Genomic DNA, 18,981 nt, shown 5'->3' with positions numbered 1-18,981 from the left:
CAATGTGATCATGGCTGATCATTCTCAATCAGTACCCTGTTCCTGCCTTCTCCCCATACCCCCTGACTCCGCTATCCTTAAGAGCTCTATCGAGCTCTCTCTTGAATGCATTCCGAGAATTGGCCTCCACGACCTTCTGAGGCAGAGAATTCCACAGATTTACAACTCTCTGACTGAAAAAGGTTTTTTCTCATCTCCGTTCTAAATGGCCGACCCCTTATTCTTAAACCCTGGTTCTGGACTCCCCCAACATTGGGAACATGTTTCCTGCCTCTAACGTGTCCAACCCCTTAATAATCTTATATGTTTCAATAAGATCTCCTCTCATCCTTCTAAATTCCAGTGTATACAAGCCTAGTCGCTCCAGTCTTTCAACATATGACAGTCCCGCCATTCCGGGAATTAACCTAGTAAACCTACGCTGCACGCCCTCAATAGCAAGAATATCCTTCCTCAAATTTGGACACCAAATCTGCACACAGTACTCCAGGTGCGGTCTCACTAGGGCCCTGTACAACTGCAGAAGGACCTCTTTGCCCCTATACTCAACTCCTCTTGTTATGAAGGCAAACATTCCATTGGCTTTCTTCACTGCCTGCTGTACCTGCATGCTTCCTTTCAGTGACTGATGCACTCGGACACCCAGATCTCGTTGTACATCCCCTTTTCCAGACTTGACACCATTCAGATAATAATCTGCCTTCCTGTTCTTACCACCAAAGTGGATAACCTCACACTTATCCACATTAAACTGCATCTGCCATGCATCCGCCCACTCACACAGCCTGTCCAAGTCACCCTGCAACCTCATAGCATCTTCCTCACAGTTCACATTGCCCCCCAGCTTTGTGTCATCTGCAAATTTGCTAATGTTACTTTTAATCCCTTCATCCAAGTCATTAATGTATACTGTAAACAGCTGCGGTCCCAGCACCGAGCCTTGCGGTACCCCACTAATCACTGCCTGCCATTCTGAAAGAGACCCATTTATCAAGCATGATTTCCCCTTCATAAGCCCATGCTGACTCGGTGGGGAGCGAGGGTTGATAGTGAGGGAGGGGAAGGTGGAGCGTGGGGGGTGGTGGTGGTTTATCAGGGTGAGAGTGAGGGAGAAGCGAGTGTGAAATGGGAGGGATGCATTTCTCTGAACGGGACTCAAAAACCAGAGGGAAGAGATTAAAGGGAAATCCGGAGAATGCAGAAACAACTTACAGCCATTTGGCTGTTAAACACGACAACCTCTGAATTGGCTCCAAGCTATATAGACTTGGGGGCATTAATGTTGACTTTACACTATTATTATTTATTTATTTGTCTGTTTACAGAGTACTATGTTTATATATCTGTACTGCTACTACATGTAAGAAATTCATTGTTCCGTTTCGGAGCATATGCCAATAAAACAGACAGACAGAAAGCAAACAGACAGAAAGCAAAGAGTGGGGATAAATGGGTCCCTTTCAGAATGGCAGGCAGTGACTAGTGGGGTACCGCAAGGCTCGGTGCTGGGACCGCAGCTATTTACAATATACATCAATGACTTGGATGAAGGGATTAAAAGTACCATTAGCAAATTTGCAGATGATACAAAGCTGGGTGGCATTGTGAACTGTGAGGAAGATGCTATGAGGTTGCAGGGTGACTTGGACAGGTTGTGTGAGTGGGCGGATGCTTGGCAGATGCAGTTTAATGTGGATAAGTGTGAGGTTATCCACTTTGGTGGTAAGAATTTTATCTGAATGGTGTCAAGTTAGGAAAAGGGGACGTACAACGTGATCTGGGTGTCCTAGTGCATCAGTCACTGAAAGGAAGCATGCAGGTACAGCAGGCAGTGAAGAAAGCCAATGGAATGTTGGCCTTCATAACAAGAGGAGTTGAGTATAGGAGCAAAGAGGTCCTTCTGCAGTTGTACAGGGCCCTAGTGAGACCGCACCTGGAGTACTGTGTGCAGTTTTGGTCTCCAAATTTGAGGAAGGATATTCTTGCTATTGAGGGCGTGCAGCGTAGGTTTACTAGGTTAATTCCCGGAATGGCGGGACTGTCATATGTTGAAAGACTGGAGCGACTAGGCTTGTATACACTGGAATTTAGAAGGATGAGAGGGGATCTTATCGAAACGTATAAGATTATTAAGGGGTTGGACACGTTAGAGGCAGGAAACATGTTCCCAATGTTGGGGGAGTCCAGAACCATGGGCCACAATTTAAGAATAAGGGGTAGGCCATTTAGAACAGAGATGAGGAAAAACTTTTTCAGTCAGAGAGTTGTGAATCTGTGGAATTCTCTGCCTCAGAGGGTAGTGGAGGCCAATTCTCTGAATACATTCAAGAGAGAGCTAGATAGAGCTCTTAAGGATAGCGGAGTCAGGGGGTATGGGGAGAAAGCCGGAACGGGGTACTGATTGAGAATGATCAACCATAATCACATTGAATGGCGGTGCTGGCTCGAAGGGCCGAATGGCCTACTCCTGCACCTATTGTCTATTGTCTAAAACACTTGACATGAAGCAGTGCTTGGCTGTACTCCAAGAGCTGAGTTGCATGACAAAACATTGGTAAACTGAGGTTAGTTAGGTTTGACCAACACAGATGATGGGCCAAAAGGTCACCCATCATAATATTCGATGACCTTTAAATTTAGCTGGTTTGGCAGTTTTGTTTTTAACTGAATGAGCTCCAAAGTTTGAACAAAGTCATCTGTAAATTCTGTGGTTTTAAGAAAGTATTTCACCATATCTCTCATGGTAAAGTTCAAAATCTGAATCAGTGTTCCGATCTGGAACATCGACAAGTTCCCTTCACACTTGATGTTCAACCTGCTGAGTTTTTCCAGAAATCTGCTTTCCTTTGTATTAAATATCTTAAATATTTTGGATCCTGGGGGAATGTGACAAGTTTGATTCTAAGTTGGCACTGCAACAGAAATCCAAGCGTAAACCAAAAGCTGGAGTAACTCGGCAGGTCAGGCAGCATCTCTGGAGAGAAGAAATGGGTGACGTTTCGGGTCGAGTCTCTTCTTCAATCCAAGGCATTGATTAGGTTAAAATAAAGGGTGGAAACAGGCCCTTTGGCCTAACTTGCCTATGCCAACTAACATGCCCTATCTACTTGAGTCCCACCTGCCCAAGTTAGGCCTATATCAATGTTAGCAAGACAAAGGAGATAGTGATCGACTTCAGGAAGCAGAGCGGTACCCATACCCTGGTTTGGATTGACGGTGCTGAAGTAGAGATGGTTGAAAATGTCAAATTCCGAGGAGTCAATATCACTAACAACTTCTCCTGGACCACTCATATTTAAGCAACGACCAAGAAAGCACACCAACACCTCTACTTCCTTAGAAGGCTTAGGGAAGTTCCCATGTCCCCTATAACTCTCACCAACTTCTTCAGATGCACCATAGAAACCCCATTTCAGGATGCATCACAGCTTGGTTTGGGACCAGCTCCATCCAAGACCCCAAGAAATTGCAGCGAATTGTGGACACTGCCCAGACTATCACACAAACCAACCTCCCCTCTATTGACTCCATTTATACCTTATGTTGCCTTGGCAGGGCCAGCAGCATAATCAAATACGAGTTGTATCCTGGCCACTCCTTCACTCCTCTCCTCTCCCATCAGGCAAAAGGTATAGAAGAGCACATCTGCAGATTTGGGGACAGTTTCTTCCCAGCTGTTATCAGGCAACTGAATCATCCTACCACAACCAGAGAGCAGTGTTGAACTAATATCAACTTTTTTAATGACTCTCAGACTATCCTTGATTGGTCTGTGTATTTTTCCCAGAGTAGGAGAATTGAGAACCAGAGGACTTAGGTTTAAGGTGGGGAGGAAAAAGATTTAATAAGAAACTGAGGAGCAACTCTTTTACACGAAGGGTGGTGGGTGTATGGACCAAGCTGCCGGAGGAGGTAGTTGAGGCAGGTACTATGGCAACATTTAAGAAGCATTTAGATAACTACAAGGATACGAATGGTTTCGAGGGAAATGGGCCAAACGCAGGCAGGTCGGATTAGCGTAGAAGGGGCATCTTGGTCGACATGGGAAAGTTGGGCCGAAGGGCCTGTTTCTGCATTGCATGACTCTATGATACTATATAATGGATTTTGTAGGTCTTCTGAGGACATAGTGGCATTGGGTGCTTCCTTGGTTGCTGCATCATTATGGTTGGACTAGATCAGATTGCTGATAACATTTAGGCTTAGGAACTTGAAGTTCTGGACATTCTGCACTTCAGTACCATTGATGAGATTGGGGTGTGTACTCTCCCGTTTCCTGAAGTTGATGACTTGCTCCTTTATTTTGCTGACATTCGGGGAGAGGTTATTATCTTGACACCATGTTACTAAGCCCTCCTAATATTTCCTTCCTTCCGAAACTCTGTCCTGTCATTGTTCAAGATTTGGCTCACGTCACTGCTGTCATCTGCAAATTGTGTAAATAGAGTTGGCAGAATTCAGACACAGTCGTGAGTGTATTGGGAATATAGTAAAAAGCCAAGAATGCATCCTTGCAGAGTACAGGTGTTGAGAATTATCATGGAAGATAGTTGTCGCCTATCTTCACTGATTGCAGTCTATGGGCCTGGAAGTTGAGTATCTAGTTCCTTTACTTGATTTTACTTGGCAGCGTGTGTCAAGATTAGGATTTGAATGCTTATGGCTTAATTGTCATACAAAATCAGTATGGTTGTTTGAGACGTAGAAGGTCCTAGTTTACGGAAAGATATTCTAAAGAAGGGTCTTGACCCGTAACGTCACCCATTCCTTCTATCCAGAGATGCTGCCTATTCCGCTGAATTACCCCAGCATTTTGTGTCTATCTTAACAAACTCCGAAGCAAGGACATGTAGATGCTGGTTTACAAAAGAAGACATTGTGCAGGAGTAACTCAATGGGTTAGGCAGCATTTCAGGAGAACGTGGTAAACAATGTTTCTTCAGTCTGAACTAGGATGCCAATCCAGAACGTTGCCTATCCAGATGAGCTGCTGCCTGACCCACTGAACTATTCTCGCACTGTTGTCCTATTACAAACATGTTTGATGGGTATAAAAATAACAATTGCAAATTAATTCATAGAAGTAAAAAATGCATTTGATATGGCATAACAGTACAAAAGAATGCACAATAGATGAATATTGAGAGGTTTTGAGCAACATAGAGACCTTGGAGCATATGTACTCAAATCCCAAAAAGTAATAAGACAACCAAATAAGACGCTTGTGGGTGTAAATAATTCCCTTCAATAATATTGTATAATATTTTGATGTATTATTTTTAGCTTTGCCTATTATTTTAAAGTATTTAACTGACCAGAATCGGCCCTACAGTGCGCAGGATATCTTTGGGAATCTCCAGCAAGAACATCATTTCGGGAAAACGGTAAGATTGTTTTGTGTTACTGTTTGGCAGTCCCTTGATTGTTTGATTTTATGTACCTGTATAAGATCATCCCTCAGTTTCCTATGCTCCAAAGAATAGTCCAAGACTGCCCAACCTATCGTTGAAACACAGTTCCTCAAGCCCTGGCCACATCCTTGTAAATCTTTTCTGTTCTCTTTCCAGCTTAATGGTATTGTTTCTATAGCTGGATGACCAAAACTGAGTACAATACTCCTAAGTACATTCTCACCTATGTCTTGAACAACTGCAACATACCATCCCAACTTCTGCACTCAATGCCTTTACTGAGGCCAAAAGCCCCCTTCACCATCTTGTCCCCCTGTTATGGGACAAAGCGGCTGACTATTTGGGAACATTTTTCCTGCATCTAGCTTGTCTAGTCCTTTTATAATTTTATACATCTCTATAAGATCCTTCTCATCCTTCTAAACTCCAGTGAATACAAGGCTAGTCTTTCCAATCTTTCCTCATATGACAGTCCCTCCATCCCAGTGATTAACCTCGTGAACCTACGTTATGTGGACTGGCATTAGAGCAGCTGGAATGCATTAGTGGCAAAAGTTATATTCTGATTTATTTGGTGTCCTTTATTATGATTTGTGGGGTAAATGTTGCAACCTGTTAAAACAGTATTTTGTTATGGTAACAGTTTCTTTCATCGAATCTTTTGTGGCAGGCTGCAGTGAAAGCCCTTGAGCAGCTAGCACAAGATGGGAAAATAAAAGAAAAGGTATATGGGAAACAGAAAATCTACTTTGCTGATCAGGTGAGAAAATGATATTTGATTTATATGTCAGGCTCAGTATTTGGGCTGGTCTTTAGATAGCATCGGATAGGAAGCATGGAACCAACATTTCCAAAAGTGCCCGGATTATAAGGAGAGTTTGGGCAGCATTAGATGAAGAACAGCATCTCATATTTTGCTTGGGCAGCTTACAACCAGTGGTGTGAGTTTTGATTTCTCTAACCCCTGCATTTCCTCTCTCTCTCCATCCCTCTCTCTCCATTCCTCCATCCATCCCCCAGTCACACCAGCTTCTCGTTCTCACCTAGCAAACAGTTAACAATGGTCTGTTTCCTTTATCATTGTAACTTTTTTGCATATCTTTCATTCATTTGTTCTGTACCTCTCTACATCCATCTATATCTTTTGTTTCCCTTTCCCCTGACTCTAGTCTGAAGGATCTCAAACCGAAAGGTCACCCATTCCTTCTCTCCATAGATGCTGCCTGTCCCTTTGAATTACTTCAGCATTTTGTGTCCATCTTGTTGGACAAGCAAGGTCTTTATTCCACGGAGAGTAGAAAACTGATGGGTGACCTGTGAGTGGTATATAAACATAGCACAAAAAGTAAGGAAATTTGTGTTTGGTAGATTATTTGTTTGTTGTAACAATGCTTCTTGGCAATAAATCTTATACCGTTGGAAAGCCTGTTTATTTCCCTTTTAAATGGTGCCACATTTGTAAGGAACATGCATTTGTGGGATGAGCAGCAGAGCTGAGTATATGGGTTGCGCCCATGAAAAATTTGCCAAATCTTCTCTGCCAATGCCAAACAGCTTATTCTGCTGTTGCTATTGACTCTTGTTTTGAGCTTCTGGTACCCCCAGGTGCTGACAATCAGGTGCCTGATAGAGTAACATCTTTTGGTGGAGGCAGTGTGATGGTGTGGGGCGGCATCTCGCTCACTGGAAAAACGAGGATTGTCATCATTGGAGGCAATCTCAATGCAGAGAGATATCGAGATGAGATTCTGCAACCAGTGGCAATCCCATATCTCCACAGTCTGGGATCGAACTCTATCCTCCAAGATGACAATGCTCGCCCCCACAGAGCAGGGTTTCTCAGAGACTACCTCCAGAATTTGGGAGTGGAGAGGATGGAATGGCCTGCCAGCAGTACTGACCTCAACCCCATTGAACACTTGTGGGATCAGCTTGGGCGTGCTGTTCGTGCCAGAGTGACCAACACAACCACGTTGGCTGACTTGCGACAAATGCTGGTTGAAGAATGGGATGCCATCCCACAACAGTGTGTGACCAGGCTGGTGACCAGCATGAGGAGGAGGTGCCAGGCTGTTGTGGCTGTGTATGGTTCTTCCACACACTACTGAGGCTCCTGTTTATTAAATGAATAAATTGTTAAATTGCCAATATGTCTTGTTTCTTCAGACTTCAATCGTCCAATCCACCAAACAACACCGAACAAGAGTCAATGGCAGAATAAGCTGTTTGACATTGGCAGAGATTTGGCAGATTTTTCATGGGCGCAACCCACATACTCAGCTCTGCTGCTCATCCCACAAATGCATGTTCCTTACAAATGTGGCACCATTTAAAAGGGAAATAAACAGGCTTTCCAACGGTATAAGATTTATTGCCAAGAAGCATTGATACAACAAAGAAATAATCTACCAAACACAAATTTCCTTACTTTTTGTGCTATGTTTAAAAGCATGAGTGACTTAGATAAGGTGAATGCACAGTCTTTTTCCCAGGGAAAGAGAATCAATAACTAGATAACTCTTAACTGGGCGATAGTGAGAGTCACAGACAGAGCAATAGTGATAGGATACTCGTTAGTTAGGGGACACACAGGAGATTCTGTGGCAGCAACAGGGTCTCCAGGATAGTGGACACAAAAAGGTGGTGTAACTCAGCGGGTCAGACAGCATCTCTGGAAAAAAGGAATTGGTGACTTTTCCGGTCAAGACCCTGTGTTGCCTTCCTGGACGCTGAGTTGAGTATATTCCGGAGCGGCTGCAGAAGATTCTTAAGTGGGAGTGCGTGCAGCTGGAAGTCGTTGTGCCCATTGGCACAAAGGACATTGGTAGGAAAAGGGATGAGGTCCTTTGGGGGGAATACAGCGAGCTAAGCAAAAGGTTAAAAAGCAGATCTTCAAGGATAGTGGAGAAACAAACTGCTGATGATAGTTTACAAAAAAAGGCACAAAGTGCTGGAGTAATTCAGCGGATCAGGCAACATCTCTCGAGATGGATAGGTGACATTTCAGGTCAGGACCCTTCTGACTGATTGTGGTGATGGAGGAGAAAGTTGGAAGAGGGGAGAGAGGGCAAATCCTGGCAAGTGATAGGCCGATAGAGATGAGGGATAGATGGGTTTTGACAGGCAGATGGTTGGACAAAGGCCAGAGATGAAAAGGCAAAAGGTGTCAGACAAGAATAGAAGTGCGAATTGTGAAGCCAGAAATAGGAATAGAGGGGAAAGGGGAGAAATTGGTGCAAGTCCAGGTGGGGCACAGGGAAGAGATTGGGAGGGTGGGGGGATAGTTTTTGGTCGGATAGTAAATTCTGGATTGTGCCCGGAGCCACATTCCAGTGAGAGTAAGAGTAGGAAGAGAAGACAGATGAATGTGTGATGGAGTTGGTGTGGGCAGGGATTCAGTTTCGAACCATTGAGATCTCTTACGAGGCAGAGGTGACATGTACAAGAGGGACAGGTTGTACCTGAACATTTGGGAACTAATATCCTGGCGATGGGAGTGATGTGGATGTGCATCTTGGTTGGCATGGATGAGTCAGGCCAAAGTTTTTGTTCTGCATCACTCTAATTCTAAGCTCTCTGGTTGTGGATACCATTCCTAGGAGAAAGGATTGTCATTATCTATCCTATCTATTCCCCTCATAATCTGGTATACCTTAATTCATTCATCCTTTGCTCCACGGAAATCAAACCCATATTACAATCTCTCCTCAATATTGAAATGCTCTATCACAGGAAAAATCCTGATGATCATCTTTGCATCTTAGTCTAGTGGATGATTGTGCCCTTTGTTTATGGCTGACTGTTGTCTGATTCCCTCCAGGGACAATTTACAGTTGTTGGTGAAGCTGATCTGAAGACACTAGATAAACAGATAGGTGAACAGAGTGAAAAGCTTCAAAACCTTCAACAGAGCTGTCGTCAAATGGAAGCAGGTATAATGGGGATTAAGGTGGAGAATAAAATTACATAGTGTGGGATGAGGAGGCTGTGTTTGAAGAATTCTACAGGTGGGATGCGAATATCAAGATGGTGAATATGCTTTCTGTCCGAATGTAGTAGTTTAGGAATGTGAGGTAAACGTTGCGTGAGCCAATATTTATAAATGAGTGTCATTTAATCAATTATTACACAGAGCACAAGGTGATACAATGACTCAAGCATTGGCCTTTTACTTCTACATAAAGTGGTGGAGGAACTCTGCAGCTCTGGCAGCATCAGGGAATGATCAGGCAACATTTTGGGTAGATGCTGGTGGAATAGTGGGTAGAGAGGTGGAGACAGACAATGCCTGGCAAGTGATAGGTAGATACAGGTGAGAGGGGTTTGGTTGGCAGTTTGGTGGAGTAAGTGACAAAGGCTGGGAGTGCAATCAAAATATAGGTTGAAGGGAACAGTTGGGAAATAGGGGGGAGGAATAAAAGGGAAATAAGGAACTATGGGATGGGAGATGTTTAGGAAGGAGGGGAAAGGGGCAGGGTGACTAGGCATGCATTTTCATGTTTTTTAAATCCATTTGCCGTGCTTATTGCAGCATATCTGCGTTTTTCACTTTGCCAAAATCGCGTTTACCGACGGAGAAATCGAATCGGAATTTTTAAAAAGTAAACGATGTATAGACTTGTAATGAACACTAGGGTTCTGTTAGAGGTCGCTAGGGGTTCCGCGAGAAATTCCCCATGCCCAGAACGTCTCCCCAAAAATGAGGCACCAAAGCTGGGCAAGGCAGCCAATCTCGACCTCATCGAGATTTCCACAGCCAATCAGTGGGTTGAATTTGCAACCTGCGGCTGGGGCTCTGGAACTCCAGCCCAGCTGGAGCCGGCACATCTATCCCCATCGCCGAGCGACTTCCGTGGCCAGCTGGATAAACCAGCAAAGCTCTGGAACTCCAGCCCAGCTGGAGCCGGCACATCTATCCCCATAGCCGACTTCCTTGGCCGGCTGAATAAACCAGCAAAGCTCTGGAACCAAGAGTTCCAGAAAATCAGTGATGGAACTGTAGTGAGTAAATATTAAATTTAAATGCAAGATTATATAACTAAATTAATTAAGATGGGGTTAAAATATATAACACAACAGAAGAGCCAATTACCACCTTTTTGGGCTGATTATCAATTGATGTGTGAATTTACTTCAAAATGATAGTAGTATACAGTGACATATTCACATTATTTTGTAATGTTCGTTTGAAATGCATTAAAAGAGGGTAATTTTGTTTGTAAATTTTCAAAGATTTTACAGTTTTTTAACCCCCACTGTCTTCCTCGGGCAAGTGCTCCTCTCTTTTCCTCTTTTTTTTTTACCTCACTCGCATGCCTGCTGGGGAGAGAGATGGGAGGAACAGGGTGCACTCTGCAGTGGGAGGGAACAGGAAAGAGAGAGGGGGTGGGAGTACTATGTAAAATTGGAGAATTCAATGTTTATACTGTTGGAGTGTACGCTACCCAAGCAGAATATGAGGTGCTATTCCTCCAGTTTGTGTGTGGCCTTGCTCTGGCAGCGGAGGAGGCTAAGGACAGTAAAGTCGGGAATGGAAAGGGAAGGTAAAATCGTTAGTAACCCGGAGATCCATCAGGCAATAGACAATAGACAATAGGTGCAGGAGTAGGCCATTCAGCCCTTCGAGCCAGCACCGCCATTCAATGCGATCATGGCTGATCACTCTCAATCAGTACCCCGTTCCTGCCTTCTCCCCATACCCCCTCACTCCGCTATCCTTAAGGCCTTGGTGAACAGTGTGCATGTGTTCAGCGGAATGGTCACCTAGTCTATGCTTGGTCTGAGAAGGAGCTTTTCAGTTATGAAAATAGATTTTGATAAGCTGTGGCTACTCCAACATTTTGTGTCTATTGATAAGCTGAGCTTTTCTTTTGATCTAATGCTGTTCAACTGTTCTTGTCAGTGACAATTAGAAACATTTTCTATATTTTTGTCTTAAAATGATATATATTTGTTGTAAATTAATTATTTAAATGTAGGCCATTACTCATTTAGTACTATGTACATTTATTGGCCATAGTCCATTTATACCTCATACTTTCATAATTTGCTTTGTTTAGAGTCAATACCCTGATTTCACACTGTTACTTCCAATCTACATCTAAAATTCCATCTTATTCTTCTCTAAGGTTCCTTAATTACTGGATTTCTCATTAATCCTTTCTCATTCTACAATACTAGATGTAAATTTGATGTTTCCTATTTGGTTCTTCCATTGGTTCCTCAACATACTGATTTAGAAAACACTCCATAAATTTATCCTGCACATTATTATTGCTCATTTGGTTGGCATGGTTAATATGTCCACTAGATTAAAGTCCACTATGTTTATTGTATTATTCTATATGCAGCTCTATTTTCCTGATTTAAATTGTGCCCAATGTTGCCACTACTGTTTGGATTGGAGTTGTCCATAGCCTCTCAATGTTTTACGTTGTTTGCTGTGGCTTAACTCAGCATTATCTTAGGTGATTATCTTAGTAATAATCTTTTCTGCCAATTGCATTCCTAGAAATGGAATTGGTGTAGAGGTTGCAAAAAATATCCTGAAATGTGATACCAGTATTGAGGGGGTGCTCTATTAGAGAAGGTTTCTGTAGTGCTGATGAGAAGAAAGGGGTTTATAAATGAGATTAAGAGAAAATGTTTCCTCTGGTGAGGAAATCAAAAATTAGAGGTCATAACTAAAACATAGTCACCATAAATCCTGAATTTAAGAGACTGCAGATTCATGACCCAACCCTGCCTTTTCATGTACATTAACAGATTGCAATTGCAGATGTAAAATGAACAGGAGGCACAGCTACATTTGCGGGCGAGACTTCCAAGCTATTTACCTGTTTATATGTACTTTTCCCAAATTCTCCTAAAAGGCTTCGCACTAATTTTTAGATTATACCCAAAGATGAGCACATTCCAACCAATGCAAATGGTTCCTCTTTATCAGCACTGTCACTTTTCCATAATTCAAGCCTGCCTCAATTTTAGATCCTGCACATCAGGCTTCTTTGACAAACGGCTAGGTTGTCTAATCCACTCTGTGCTCAGTACCTTCCATATCAATTGTTGCCAGAGTTTTTGATGATCCTTTCAGCCATCCTTCGGCTCAGTCGTTCGTGCTGATCAAGATGCCACATGTAAGTTAGTCCTATTTACCCAATTTGGTCCCAATTCCTCCAAGCCTTTTCTATTTACGTACCAGTCCAAGTGTCTTTTAAATACTGTTTTAGTAGCTGCCTCAACTACCTCCTGTAGCAGCTCATACCATATACCCACCACCCTCTGAGTGAAAAAGTTGCCCCTCAGGTTCCTAGTGAATCTTTCCCCTCTGACCTTAAACCTCTGTCCTGTGATCTATCTACTATGGATAAAAGGCTCTGTTATGGGGCCTGCAGCAGGAGGTAATTGTCCCTTTCTTTATGAAGCAATGATAATAGAGTTTATTTTTATATCTAGTTTGTGATATTGAAGTGGACATTAACCTCCATTTGTATCTGAATTAGAACTTAAAGAGCTAAATAACTCGATGACAACCCAAGAAATGTCAGTGGAAATCGCAGCATTAAAGCAAGAATGTCCCTTGTATCGGGAGAAACTGTGGAAGATTAAATCTGCAAGCAACCATGTTACCCCAGAAGATAAAGAGCAGGTGAAGCTGTTATTCTGAGTAATTTAGTGGCAGAGAGCTGCACTGCACGGAAGCGGACCCTTTGGCCCACCATGTCCATCATATTGGGCTAGCCCTATTTTGCATTTGTCCAATAGTGAGAGGAAGTGAAGTACAAAAACCAAAAGCACCTGAGAGAAAGTGAGAAGGAGAAAGATAAGGCCTGCAATAGGCAGTGATACCAGCAGTTACCTGTAAAATACCAATGCACAGGAATACAAGAGGCTGCAGAAAATGATGCACTCAGTCCATTTCATCATGGTCACAGCCCTTCCCTCCATTGTAAGCATGGACATGAGACGCTGCCTCAAGAGGTAGCATTTATCCTTGATGCCCACCATCTGGACAAGGTCCACTTCTCGCTGCTACCATTGGACAGATGGTTCAGAAGCCTGAAGTCCCACATTAAGAGGTTCAGGAAAAGTTAATTTCCTACAAATGTCATATCCTTGAACCAACCTGCACAAGCGTAACCCCATCTTGACATCAGAACACTATGGAACATCTCTTGCACTATCATGGATTTTTGTATGTATTTTTTCTAATTGTGTATTGCACTAATGTCATGGAGGGTACCTCATCTTTTGCGGATGACACAAAGTTGGGTGGCAGTGTGAGCTGTGAGGAGGATGCTATGAGACTGCAGGGTGACTTGGATAGGTTGGGTGAGTTGGTAAGATGCATGGCAGATGCAGTATAATGTGGATAAGTGTGAGGTTATCCACTTTGGTGGCAAGAACAGGAAGGCAGATTATTATCTTAATGGTGTCAGATTAGGAAAAGGGGAGGTGCAACGAGACCTGGGTATCCTTGTACATCAGTCACTGAAAGTAAGTGTGCAGGTACAGCAGGCAGTGAAGAAAGCTAATGGCATGTTGGCCTTCATTGCGAGAAGATTTGAGTTTAAGAGCAAGGAGGTTCTTACTGCAGTTGTACAGGGCCCTGGTGAGACCGCACCTGAAGTATCGTGTGCAGTTTTGGTCTCCTAATTTGAGGAAGGACATTCTTGCTATCGAGGCAGTGCAACGTAGGTTCACCAGGTTAATTCCCGGGATGGCGATACTAACATATGATGAAAGAATAGGTCGACTGGGCTTGTATTCACTGTAGTTTAGAAGGGTGAGAGGGGATCTTATAGAAATATATAAAATTCTTAAGGGATTAGACAGACTAGATGCAGGAAAAATGTTCCCCATGTTGGGGGAGTCCAGAACCAGGGGTCACAGTTTCAGAATACGGGGTAGGCCATTTAGGACTGAGATAAGGAAAACCTTTTTCACCCAAAGAGTTGTGAACAGAGTCATAGAGTGATACAATGTGGAAACAGGCCCTTTGGCCCAACTTGGCCACACCGGCCAACAATGTCCCAGCTACACTAGTCCCACTTGCCAGCGCTTGGTCAATATCCCTCTAAACCGTGTCCTACCCATGTACCTGTCTAACTGTTTCTTAAACGATGGGATAGTCCCAGCCTCAACTACCTTCTCTGGCAGCTTGTTCCATACATCCATTTGTGTAAAAAGTTACCCCTCGGATTCCTATTAAATCTTTTCCCCATCACCTTGAACCTATGTCCTCTGGTCCTCAATTCCCTTACTCTGGGCAAAAGACGCTGTGCATCTACCCGAACTATTCCTCTCATGATTTTGTCTACCTCTATAAGATCTCCCCAAATCCTCCTGCGCTCTATGGAATAGAGATCCAGCCTACTCAACCTATCCCTATAGCTCACACCCTCTAGCCCTGGCAACATCCCTGTAAATCTCTTCTGAACCTTTTCAAGCTTGACAAAGTACCAAAAGCCTTTTTGACCACCTTTTCTATTTGTGACTCGACCTTCAAGGAACCATGCACCTGCACTAGATCCCTCTGCTCTACAACACCACCCAGAGGCCTACCATTCACTGTGTATGACGACACAAAATTAAATTCCATCAACCATTCCACCGCCCACCTGGCCAATCGATCCAGATCCTGCTGCAAACGTTCACAACCATCTTCACTGTCTGCAAAACCACTTACTTTTGTATCATCAGCAAACTTGCTAATCGTGCCCTGTATGTTCTCATCCAAATCATTGATGTAGATGTCAAACAGTAACGGGCCCAGCACCGAACCCTGAGGCACACCACTAATCACAGGCATCCAGTCTGAGAAGCAACCTTCCACCATTACCCTCTGCTTCCTTCCATGGAGCAATTTGCTATCCTTTCAGCTATCTCTCCTTGGATCCCATGCGATCTAACCTTCCAGAGCAGCCTACCATGCGGAACCTTGTCGAATGCCTTCCTGAAATCCATGTACACAACATCTACAGCTCTGCTCTCATCAACCGTTTTGGTCACGTCTTCAAAAAAAATCACAGATTTGTGAGACACGACCTCCCACGTACAAAACGATGCTGACTATCCCTCATCAGCCCTTGCCCATCCAAATGCCTATCCCTCAGAATACTCTCCAGTTAATTACCAACTACAGATGTTGAGCTCACCGGCCTATAGTTCCCAGCATTTTCCCTGCAGCCCTTCTTAAAAAGAGGCACAACATTTGCCACCCTCCAGTCTTCCGGCACCTCTCCTGTATTTAAGGACGACTCGTAAATTTCAACCAGGGCTCCCACAATTTCCTCTCGAGTTTTCCACAATGTCTTCGGATATAGCAGATCAGGCCATGGAGTTTTTTCTACCTTCAAACATGACAGTACCTTCAGTACTTCTTCGACAATAACCCTGACTGCTCTCAAGACATTTCCAGTGACTGCTCCAATTTCCTCCGTCCAAAAACACCCCACTTTGCCGATGCTTCTTTCCCTTCAAATAACCTGCTCCAGTCAACTTGAGCAAGACCTTCTCTCATACCCTCAAAGTTGGCCTTACCCCAGTAGAGCATTTTAAGACGTGGACCCTCTCCATCCCCATTCATAACTATTTTAAACCTAATCGAACTGTGGTCACTGGTTTTTAAAAGGCTCCTCCACAGGCACTTCATTAACTTGCCCTTCCCAATTTCCCAATACTAGATCCAGCTTTGCCCTCCCATGTGTGGGGGCCTCCACATACTGCTTAAGAAAACTCTCCTGAACACTTTTGATTAATTGCATCCCATCTGAACCCTTCACACTATGATTTTCCCAGTCTATATTGGGAAAGTTAAAATCCCCTACTACAACAACCTTATTTGACCTGCAGCTGTCTGCAATCTCCCAGCACATTTGTTCTTCTAATTCTCGTTGACTATTCGGGGGTCTGTAATACACCCCCAGCAAGGTAATCATCCCTTTCTTGTTCCTCTACTCCACCCATATAGCCTCACCAGACGAACCTTCCGTAATGTCACCTCTGAACACAGCCATGACATCCTCCTTAACCAACAATGCAACCACCCCCTCCTCTTTTTCCCTCACCCCTGTCTCTCCTGAAGCTCCTGTGCGCCGGAACATTGAGCTGCCAGTCCTTCCCCTCCCTTAACCAAATTTCAGTCATGGCTACAATGTCCCAGTCGCTCATACCTATCCATTCCCTAAGCTCATCTGCCTTACCCGTCAACCTTCCTTCCTCACTCTCCGCCTTTCACCTGCCTATTCTGTCCAATAAGCTTTCCCACACCACCCTCCATACCAACGTTTAGCCTCTCACGTGCCTCTGTCCTGTGTGAGATCCCACCCCTCTGCCAATCTAGTTTAAACCCTCCAGTGTATCATTAGTAAACCTTCCCGCTAGGATGTTGGTCCCCCTCCAGTTTAGGTGCAACCCGTCCCTTTTATACAGGTCACCCCAACCCCGGAAGAGATCCCAATTATCCAGGTCTGAATCCCTGCCCACTGCACCAACTCCTCAGCCACACATTCATTTCCCCTATTTTGCTATTCATGCCTTCACTAGCATGAGGTACTGGAAGCAATCCTGAGATGACTACCCTGCAGGTCCTGCTTTTCAGTCCACCACCCAATTCCGTAAATTCTTGTTGCAGAACGTCCTTCCTCTTCCTACCTATATCATTCATGCCAACATGCACAACAACCTCTGGCTGCTCCCCCTCACTATTGAGGATGACGTGCAGCCGCTCCGAGACATCCTGGACCCTGGCACCAGGGAGGCAACACACCATCCTGGCATCTCGCCTGCTGCCGCAGAATCTCCTGTCTGCGCCTCTGACGATGGAGTCTCCCACCACTATGGCCTGCCTGTTGATTCACAGCACCAGGGTTGGAATCACAGCCCTGGCTACCACTCAATCCTGCCATGTCATCCGCTCCCAAGAGGGTGTACCTGTTTTCAGTAGGTACAGCCACCGGGGTTTCCTGCACTCCACGTTTATTCCTCTTTCTCATAGTCACCCGCCTTCACTCTTCCTGTATCCTTGGTGTGAACCTCATTGAAGGTCTTGTCCAGGAAACTCTTGTTTTCCCGGATGGTCCTGAGATAATCCAACTGCTGCTCAAGTTCCCCCACACGGTTATTCAGGAGCTGCACCTGGACACAATTTCTGCAGGTGTAGTTTCCAGAAGCACCAGCAGTGTCCCTGACTTCCCACGTCCTGCAGGAAACACACTGTACCCACTTGCCTGCCATTTCTTCAGTGGACAAAAAATGTCACAAGTTTTGAATCAAGTGTAGCCTCCTTGCCTCAGCCCCCTCGCCAAAGACTCTCTAGCCAAAGACTCACACTTTACTCACCAAGGCACTTCACGTCTCCAATGCCGCTCTGCTACAGCTGCACTTCTTTATCTGTTACCTAATCAACTACTTTAGGGCTAATTTGTAGAGAATCTGGAATTGTCTGCCCCAGAAGGCAGTGGAGGCCAATTCACTGGACGTTTACAAGAGAGAGAGAGTTAGATTTAGCTCTTAGGGCTAACGGAATCAAGGGATATTGGGAAAATGCAGAAACGGAATAATGATTTTATATGATCAGCCATGACCACATTGAATGGCAGTGCTGGCTCGAGGGACCGAATGGCCTCCTCCTGCACCTATTTTCTATGTTTCAACCAGTGAGGGTAAGGAGGAAAGCTGAGTTTGTGGCTGTGGAATTGGAGCAGGGGGCAGGGTATTTTGTACCATTCGTATCTCTTCTGGTGCAGAGGTGACCTGTACAAGAGGGGCCTCTGAAATGGAGGTGAACCAATATCCTGGCAGGTAGGTTTGCAAATAAGGATAGTTTGGTTTAATTGGTTTAATGACTGTTGGTTTAATTTATATTTATGCCAAGCTTTTTTTATTGATTAAGGAGAATAGCACGGATGACATCACTGATGGTATATTCAGTGAGGTTATATGGGTGGGTCTGAGAAATAAAAAGGGGTTGATCGCATTATTTGGCATCTTATAGACGCCCTAGTCAATGGGAAATAGAAGAACAAATATGCCAGGAGATGACAGACAGCTGCAAGACTAATACGGTTGTCATAATGGGGGATTTTAAATTTCCCAGTGTAGACTGGGACTGCCAGATTCTCTATAATAGCTTAGATGGGATGGAATTTGACAAATATGTTTAGGAAAATTTACTTAGGCCACATGTGGCGGGCCCTACAAGGGAGAGGACAAAGCTCGACCTACTCTTAGGAAGTTCTGACGGATGGTGACTCAAGTGTCTGTGGGTAAGCCTTTTAGACAATAGATAATAGACAATAGGTGCTGGAGTAGGCCATTCAGCCCTTCGAGCCAGCACCGCCATTCAATGCGATCATGGCTGATCACTCTCAATCAGTACCCCGTTCCTGCCTTCTCCCCATACCCCCTCACTCCGCTATCCTTAAGAGCTCTATCCAGCTCTCTCTTGAAAGCATCCAACGAACTGGCCTCCACTGCCTTCTGAGGCAGAGAATTCCACACCTTCACCACTTTCTGACTGAAAAAGTTCTTCCTCATCTCCGTTCTAAATGGCCTACCCCTTATTCTT

The 18,981-nt window shown here is 44.3% G+C and overlaps 1 protein-coding gene across 1 annotated transcript in view; it reads left to right on the top strand.

The window, feature by feature from the left end:
* Window positions 1-18,981, top strand: part of psmc3ip (PSMC3 interacting protein) — a 29,907-nt gene that overhangs the window by 658 nt on the left and 10,268 nt on the right. The window contains exons 2-5 of the mRNA XM_078424557.1: window positions 5,284-5,384; window positions 6,082-6,171; window positions 9,232-9,343; window positions 12,914-13,059. Coding sequence (XP_078280683.1) covers window positions 5,284-5,384; window positions 6,082-6,171; window positions 9,232-9,343; window positions 12,914-13,059 — 449 coding nt within the window. The remainder of the gene's footprint in view (window positions 1-5,283; window positions 5,385-6,081; window positions 6,172-9,231; window positions 9,344-12,913; window positions 13,060-18,981) is intronic.

The sequence above is a fragment of the Rhinoraja longicauda genome, chromosome 29, assembly GCF_053455715.1.
Source record: "Rhinoraja longicauda isolate Sanriku21f chromosome 29, sRhiLon1.1, whole genome shotgun sequence".
Taxonomy (NCBI): Eukaryota; Metazoa; Chordata; class Chondrichthyes; order Rajiformes; family Arhynchobatidae; genus Rhinoraja; species Rhinoraja longicauda.
Note: the sequence above shows the minus strand (reverse complement) of the source record. Positions and strands in the feature narration are given on the sequence as shown.